Raw genomic sequence first — 8531 nt, 5'->3', positions numbered from 1 at the left:
TTTCAAGCTATATCCAACTTGAAAAGAACATGTAAGAAAAAAGAAAGAAAATGAACCAATTTTTAAGTTAATGGATAAAACCATATAGATCACAGGTTTATATTTGGCTGCAGCTTTTTGTTTCATTTTCACTTTGGGTTTAATATTTTTGATTTTGTGTCTGCTGACTCCTAATTGCTTTACTTTATTTTAAGCCCTCATCCAACCCACAACTCAAATTGATAAGCATATGCTCTTTTTTGTAGCACAAATGCACTGCTTTTTGAAGTTCCGCTGTTTTCTTAAATTATAACCCGTATATCGGTCCTTGGACATGTCCTTTTTTGTACGAATACTGGAAGTTAGTTATCTGTCTTTAAACATGAGTGCTGTTTGAAGTTTCACTAGTTCCCATAATTTTAATAAACCCGACTTTAAAAAAAGTGCATTCGTACGTGTCCCTTAATCCACACCATGAACGATTCAAATAAGTCTCTTTGGTTAAATGTACAAAGACTGTAAGCTTGTTTTATAAGCATTGTCCCAAACGTCTACACTGTACTGTAAATATGGTAATATCCACAAATAGTAATAGTAGTAAATGTGATGTGTGGGTGAGTGTATGCTTTGTTTTTCCCAACACTTTACCAGCTTAGTTTTGGCTCGCTTTAAGATTGTGGCTTCCAGCTGATTTTGTGGTCCATAGTTACTCCAAAGAACTCAGCTTCAGCAATTCTTTCCACAACATGATCATCAATAGCAACTTTTATTTTCTAAAACTGCAGGAATGTAGCACTTTCCAAAAAAAAATGTTTTAACATCTTACTTAAAAACATTTTACACAACTGTTCAAAAATACCGATTAGATTAAGCAACATTTTGACTGCAATTCAATTATTAATTTTTTGAAAACCTCATAATATTTGTGTTATGGAAAACCCTAAGTTATTTCAATATTTTGTGACAAGCACATTTGAATTCTATTTTTCATTTGAAAGAGTTGATACTCATGCACTGCAGTTGTGAATTCAATCTGGAATTTTACCGTTTGAGCAATTTGGATAACAATTATGTCCAGGTTATGCACATCAATAAACACTGTAAACCACTGAACAGTTTAAGATCTTTATAACAAAACAGCCAACCAGAAAGGGATTCAAGAACGTCAGAAGCTGCGTGAAGTAGGCTTAGCATATAACAGGTGGTGATAATTTGCATTTGCAATCATCAAAATATACACATATAAACACAAATAATGCAACTTGGAACCAAAACAGAAAGACATGTTTGCATCAATTGGATGTTAGAAAATCCACTACATACTATACAAGCTGCAACATGCTAGAATTAATGATTGCTAGAATCCCAGGGGAGAGTATTGGTGGCTCCAAATTTGAGATCAAAATGCTTGGAAGGGTTTGCTTCTTTCCTGTAAATACAGAAAAAACAGGTCATGCATGTCCAAACTGTGTCCAGAAATGAAATTAAAAAAAACAAAAAAAACAAAAAGTGTAAAAATGCTGAAAGACTGTTCTGCCCTTTCTAGGGGATCCAGATGAACGATTCCAGACAACCAAACAAACCTAAAGTCTGGCTCTATGCAGAGTCCAATTAATTTACAAGACAACTGATAAAACATCAACTTTAGGATGTGAAGCAAAAAGGCTTCAGGGTGAACCACTGCCAAAACAACAAACAAAACTTTAACCCATCTAACCCCAGGAAAAAAATAAAAAAATCTTACCTGAACCAAAAGAAAAGGGAAAACAAAGACAACCACTAACCTCGCTGGACCAACATAAACAGGAGAAAATGAGTACTAGAGAGAATGGCCATTCATCCCTACAGCTTCACTTTTTACTTACACTAAACAGAAATTATTCAGAGTGGGCCACTACACAAAGACAACACAGAACTCTACAAAGCACGTCTGCTCAACACAGGTTAGACTGAAATGGAGAAGAGAGCCGAGCTGAACTGAAGTCATGCAGAGCTCCCTTCTCTAGGGCTGGATGTCCAGCCTGGTGCTTTTAAAGGTTGTCTACATCAGCTCTGGTCCAACAGGAGCCACACCTTCAACACCACACCTGCAAACAATCAGAGACAGACAGACACACAAAGATCTACAAAAACACAGAGGTCCCACTCTGATACAGAAAAACAACACAGAAAACACAGAATAAAAAGAAAAAAACAAAAGTCATGCGGCAACAGCCGTAACAAAGACGATTAAAGTTGATGGCTTACATTTGTCTCAACACAAGATCAGCACCCCACACAAATGCAATACCCTTGTCCTCTATTTCTGCAAAAAAGAGACACAAACATCCTTTGGCATCAACACCATAGGGTGACATTTTTTTATTTGCAATACAATTAAAGAAAATTTGCAATGACTTATGAGAAAAATTAGATGAGATTTTTTGTTTAAAGCTGAAAAAGTTGCAGTAGTTCTTTAACAAACCTTTGTCCCAGTCCTCGGTCATGTCTGGATTCACCCATGCAGTGATTGGAACCTCCCATCCTGTACAGTCATCTGTGCTTGTAACTGTTCAAATCAGTCAAATAATCTTTATTTGTAAAGCGCTTTAACATCTACTAGAGATCCAAAGTGCTGCACAGGTACAAAAAAATAAATAATACAATTACAAGTTAAATCAGTAAAGTCAAAATGCTGTTGAACTGCAACCATTGTGACTCCTATATGCAGGTGAAGACAAAGCAAATTGTCAGTCCAACCTTTCGGGTCCACGGTGACCCTGTGGGCACAGGTCTCCGTATGGTGAGCCAGCTCGTGTGGAGGAATTAGGTGGCAAGCATTGAATGGGCAGGTTTTTAGCTCTGCGGCCAGCTTGGGATGATTCTTGGTTGAGAAAGACATTAAAGAAACATCAAAACATTCACGACAGGTGATAAAACAACCTGAAACTCAAACAAGAACAGATGAAAAATGGCTGAAAATTGTCCTGAAAAATCAGACACTGCTTTTGTGTTATTAAACCGATTCATTGAAAAAAGATGAACAAAGACAAAATTTAAGTGCTTTTAATGTTAAAAAGTCCCAGCTGATGTCACTCTATTCCGACATTTTATTCCGACATGCAAACGCTGCAGACTTATAGAGAAAAAAACCATCATGTGACACTTTGAGCTGCTGCTCTTTCTGCTCTGACGGTGCTGGGTCTCAACTGAATCACAAACCACACATCCATCCACAGGCAGGTCTTCAGCAATCAGGAGGGTTAATCGTGTTGCTAAGAGCCTCATTCCAATCATCACTCGTAAAAGCATTCATAATGGTCTTTTAATTATGGGTTATGCAGATTTTAGGCAAAAAAAAAAGTGTCGTTTTCTAGGACAGTTACTGCAGGATGGCTGTAGTTCATTAGAAATACACCCGAGCTGAGGGCAGAACTGTTGGGTCAGGGTAAGCCAGCACTCATTTCCAATCATCCTTCTGTTTAAATTCTCTCCCAACCTAACCTTACCGGTGCAAACAAACTTGCAAGCAGATTTGAGGCAGATGCTCGTGGCCCGCCAATAGTAGTTTGTAAGTAGAAACTACAAACTTTTTCAAACAACATTTTTCGTCTGCTCCTCATTTGCCACCATTTGAAGAACACAATACCAGTACTCAGAAATACAATTATAATTCTAATTTTCTTTATTCATGTCCCCCATCATGAGAAAAAAAGCCTTGATTAAATGTGAAAAACACCAAAAACAGGTCTTTAAAAAGTTTTCTTAATTTACAAAATCAGCAAGGGATGAAATACTCGTTTCCTCCACTGTATGACGGGAACATCAAGCTGCTTGGAGATGTTCCTACTGCATAGTCTTTACTTTAGCATGCTTGTCCTTGAACTTCTGATCTCTTGGAGCAACCCTCTTTATTTTTTACCTGTCAAACTGGCTAATTCAAGTTTTGAGACCCACCTTAATTTAACATGTCCAAATAGTCTCATATATATTCTTAGGATAACATAGATTTCTCCAGATATTTTTATTAGATTGAATTTTTCATTATTTCAATAAACAATTCAAAATCAATCTTTGTTTCTTTCAATAAATTTTAATTTAATCAGTTTTTGGTTATAATTGCTGTGATTTCTGTCTTTAATAATAGTAAGGTACCCACATTTTTGTGTATTTCTAGTTGTTTCTAGAGTGAGATGTACACCAGAACTCTTTTGAGAATACATTAAAATGTACTCAGAATTGATCTCAAGCAAGCAAATAAGTAAGGGACAACAGGCGTTGAAGTGTGCATCATCAGAAATGAACGCACGCCATGGAAGCCTGAACTGTAAGTGCGTTAAAATCTGATAATCCACTCTTTGTCAACCATTATCCCGCTTATACCATGGTCACTTACAAAAGAAACAAATATTCAGTGTTTAGTACTTTATTCTTGTTATTTTTTTCAGTTTGGATCGCTTTTTCACAAACCAGCACCGATCTCGACTGCAGTGCCAAAGGAAGGCAATAAATATGCTGATTGTCACGATGGTTTAAAGAAAGCATCAGTTCAGAGAGAAAGTTCACCTCTTACTGCTTGTTTTTGTCCAGATGATGAAGCTAAAGTTTGTTTTAAAGAAGCCAGCGCAGTGATACTGAACATTTAAGCTAGGTGACCGGAACTTCTTTTTTAGGGCACGCATTATTACTTTTAAATCCACACCCAGCAGCCAATCAGAATAGAGTATTCACCCAGACTACGGTATAATGTGAAATAATGTCTACTTTTTCCCTGAAACAAATTTTTTCAACCCACCTTCCTGCACTTGATCAGATGGTAAGGGAAGCGGCAGGTGCGGATTAGGTGATTTTTATCAAAAGGACACAGCAGGAGTTTTTCTGGGTCACTGTTTCCTTTTTCATCTAAAAGAGACACATTTTTTAATCAAGCAAAAAACTCACATATTTAGTTACTAGATTACAGGAAAAGACATACTATAAGTGTTTTAAATTGGCTTAATGCAGATCCAGTAAGCCAAAGGAGAAAATTATGAGATAAGGTGGATTTTCCCCCCCAAATAATCTTGATGACCAGGTGAAGTAGTATTGGATAAAGGTAAGATCTAAATCTTACCTTTCATTACTACTACTAATAAAAGGTTTTAAAGTTTTACCATTTTCCGCAGACAGTTGTTCTCTCTCTTCAACTACTGTCCTGGCAGATCCAAAAGTATTGGTGGTTTCCATTTCTTGTTAAGGTTCAGAGTGAACAAGCAAACTGTGTAAAAGAAAAAGACTTCAGGTGAAAAGGCAATAAAAACAAAACAAAAAATAAGCTTTAATTTTGTAGGTTTTAATTATAGATCATAATATATTTAGAGTGTTTAGTCAGCCAGCAATTTTCCAAGTTCTCTCACTTAAAAAGATGAGATAGCCCACTAATTTTCTTTATAGGTATACCTCAACTATGAGAGTTAAAATGAGAAAAAATAATTCAGAAATTTGGATTGTTGTTATAGAATATATTTGGTGCAAAATAAGTATTTGGTCAATAACAGACTTCAACTCAATATTTTGCCATACATCCTTTGTTGGCAATCACAGCAGTCAAATGTGTTCTGTAAGACTTCACAAGTTTTTCCACAAACCGTTGCCAGTATTTTTGGCCCATTCCTCCATGTAGATCTCCTCTAGAGCAGTGATGTTTTGGGGCTTTTGCTGGGCAACATGGACTTTCAACTCCCTCAAAAGATTTTCTATGGGGTTGAGATCTGGAGACTGGCTAGGCCACTCCAGGACCTTAAAATGCTTCTTACAAAGCCACTCCTTTGTTACCCGAACAGTGTGTTTGGGATTGTTGTCCCAAATACAGGTAAGGAGTGGAGGACAGAGTTACAAAAGTTACAGGTCTGTGACTGACAGAAGTCTTGCTTGTTTGTAGGTGACCAAATACTTATTGTCCTCCATAATTTACAAATAAATTCTTTAACAACAATCCGATTTTCTGAATTATTTTTTCTGTGATGAATTTAAATTACATGCCTCTCTCATTATTTTAAGTGGGAGAACCTGCACAATTGGTGGCTGACTAAAAACTTTTTTGCCCCACTGTGCATCAGCAAACTAGATTTCGATTCAAGTATAATCCTTAGCTTTCATGACTTTTTTCACTTTATGGTAAAAATGAACACATTTTTATCTAAGCACGACGTCAGGTAAAACCAAAGGCATATTTTAGCACTAATTTTACACAAAAAACCTTTAGTATTTACCTAAAGCTTTACTTACCTACTTACTTACTTAAGCATCCCCCAAATAGATGAATTAGTGAAAGTGAACCGATGTTAGCAAAACGAAGCTAGCTTAGTTAAATGTTATCAAAAACTATCATCAACTGAACTTTATGGTGGGATATATTGATTTACTGGAAAACTCCACGAAAAAACAACAACAGAAAAATGCAGAAAATGGTATATATGTGAAAATAACTGTTTACCTGGGCGTTTTTCCAACTGAAAAAGGAATTTAATACCTTCGTCCAACTGACTGTATTTGAGGTTTCGGCCTGGATTATGGGTTAGTGGTTCACGGACAGTCACGTGATGACAAACAACCAGCATGCACTCCTTTAAAACAATCCAAAGAAATCTAATTAATATTCATTACTAAAACGTTTTTGTTTTTTCATTTTATCAAATTTTCTTAAAGGGTAAAACAAAACTTTGCGGCTCCTACTATGTTTTATCAGTAGAAAACAAGCACAAATGGCTCTTTTACTGTTAAACGTAAGGTTGTAGATCGCTGTAAGCAGACTGTTGGAGGTGTTGGAAAAAATAAGGATGCTAGTTGATATTAGCCAACTTGTAATTTATTTGGCAGCAAAGGTCCGATACATGGTGGCAGTAAGAACAGTCAATGCAGTTCAAATCAATATACTCAAATTGCAATTAAAGCATCTGACGTCTCACACTGACATCTAGTGGAACAATAACAAAAGTGTTTTGACTGACATAGGTAGTATTTTTTACATTTTAACAGACTTTTTTAAAATGAACTTTATTAACAAATATTGCACATACAAAATACCAAACATTGGCATTCCACACTGTGTGCAAAAAACAAACTTTTCACATTTGCCAGGAAAATAAACAAAAATGTAAAAAAAAAAAGCCATAATAATAGCAATATAAAACAGGTTAAAAAATAAAAATAAAACAAAAATAATAAAGATAAAGGAATCTGTTAAAGTTTTAAAATGACGATATTTCAACTGTTGTAACAGCTTTTTATTAAGTGCAGGATTTAATACTATTAACATACAGAATCATTTCTTTATGAAGAACACAAAAGACTGGTTCTTTTTTGTTAGCCTCTTGTGAATGAAATATTTATCTGTAATTATAAGTAAGTTAACTATATAAATTTTCGCTACATTAAATCTCCAAAAAAAAAAACATGTTCATAGAATAATTCATCTTCACATAGATGGGTTGTTATAAAATGTGTCAAACGTTTGAGCAAAAGTGCAATAACAAAAAACAAGGGGCACAGTTTCTGGTGAGGAATGACAAAACGAACAGTTTATGTCCAGATCTTTTTTTAAACTTGGTTTTAAAAAAAAGTGTTTTGCAGGGTGGAATGTATGAATAATTTTGAAAGAAATGTCTTTAGTTTTTATTGGGGATGAAATATTTTCGGGGCAGGGACCAAACTTTTTCCCACTAAATTCTACAACCAAACCTATTCCAGTGGTGGACAAAATTGTTGGAACCCATCAGTTAAAGAAAGAAAGTCCACAATGCTCAATGAAATGACTTGAAACTTATAAAAGTAACAATAAATTAAAATGTATTAAAATTTAAATAATCTAAATCAGCCATTACTTTTGAGTTGTTGATTAACAGATTAATTTATAAAAACAAACTGATGAAATAGGGCTGGACAAAAATGATGGTACCTTCATAAAAGACAGAGAACTAAATGCCCAGGGGGTCATGATGAACTCAGGTATGTCCTTTAATTGACATCACAGGGAGACAGGGAGACAAATAGTCATGTTGCTGTTTGGTGGAAAGGTGTGTACCACACTGAACATGGACAACAGAAAGAGAAGGAGAGAATTGTCCCAGGACATTAGAAACAAAATTATAGACAAACATCGTGAAAGGTAAAGGCTATAAAACCATCTCTAAGCAGCTTGAAGTTCGTGTGACAACAGTGGCACATATTATTCAGAAGTTTAAGACCCACGGGACAGTAGCCAACCTCCCTGGACGTGGCCGGAAGAGGAAAATTGATGACAAGTGGAGGAGACGGATAGTTTGAACTGTATCCAAAGAGCCCAGAACAACCTCCAAAGACATTAAAGGTGAACTCCTAGATCAAGGTACATCAGTGTCAGATCACACCATTCGTCGTTGTTTTAGACAGAGTGGACTTCATGGGAGACGACCAAGGAGGACACCACTGTTGAAAGGAAATCATAGAAAAGCCAGACTGGAATTTGCAAAAATGCATGTTGACAAGCCACGAAGCTTCTGGGAAAATATCCTTTGGACAGATGAGACAAAACTGGAGCTTTTGGTAAGGCACAT

General features: G+C 35.8%; 1 protein-coding gene across 4 annotated transcripts; it reads right to left on the bottom strand.

Annotated features, from left to right (window-relative positions):
• Positions 1-1088: 1088 nt before the first annotated feature.
• On the bottom strand, positions 1089-6556 carry LOC101174426 (gametocyte-specific factor 1). Of its 4 annotated transcripts, none has more exons than XM_020704860.2 (7): positions 6470-6556; positions 5112-5215; positions 4754-4860; positions 2719-2842; positions 2444-2527; positions 2227-2284; positions 1089-1408 (listed from the first exon to the last, which is right to left on the bottom strand). In XM_020704860.2, exons 2-7 carry the CDS (start codon positions 5182-5184, stop codon positions 1327-1329), a joined length of 528 nt encoding a protein of 175 aa, XP_020560519.1. In that variant the 5' UTR covers positions 5185-5215; positions 6470-6556; the 3' UTR covers positions 1089-1326. The 4 variants fall into 4 exon arrangements, with proteins under 4 accessions (XP_020560519.1, XP_004070927.1, XP_004070925.1 ...); XM_004070879.3 differs by having other exon boundaries at positions 1089-2066; positions 6434-6555; XM_004070877.4 differs by having other exon boundaries at positions 6434-6554.
• Positions 6557-8531: the final 1975 nt, after the last annotated feature.

This window comes from Oryzias latipes, chromosome 7 (genome assembly GCF_002234675.1).
Source record: "Oryzias latipes chromosome 7, ASM223467v1".
NCBI classification, from domain to species: Eukaryota; Metazoa; Chordata; class Actinopteri; order Beloniformes; family Adrianichthyidae; genus Oryzias; species Oryzias latipes.
Note: the sequence above shows the minus strand (reverse complement) of the source record. Positions and strands in the feature narration are given on the sequence as shown.

Bases quoted from the DNA above. Each gene is read 5' to 3' on its own strand.
- LOC101174426 (XM_020704860.2), bottom strand. From the start codon at position 5,184: ATGGAAACCACCAATACTTTTGGATCTGCCAGGACAGTAGTTGAAGAG. The intron at 4,861-5,111 runs GTAAAACTTTAA...TGTCTCTTTTAG, and splicing joins ACAACTGTCTGCGGAAAATG to ATGAAAAAGGAAACAGTGAC. The intron at 2,528-2,718 runs GTTGGACTGACA...TGATTTGAACAG, and splicing joins GGTCACCGTGGACCCGAAAG to TTACAAGCACAGATGACTGT.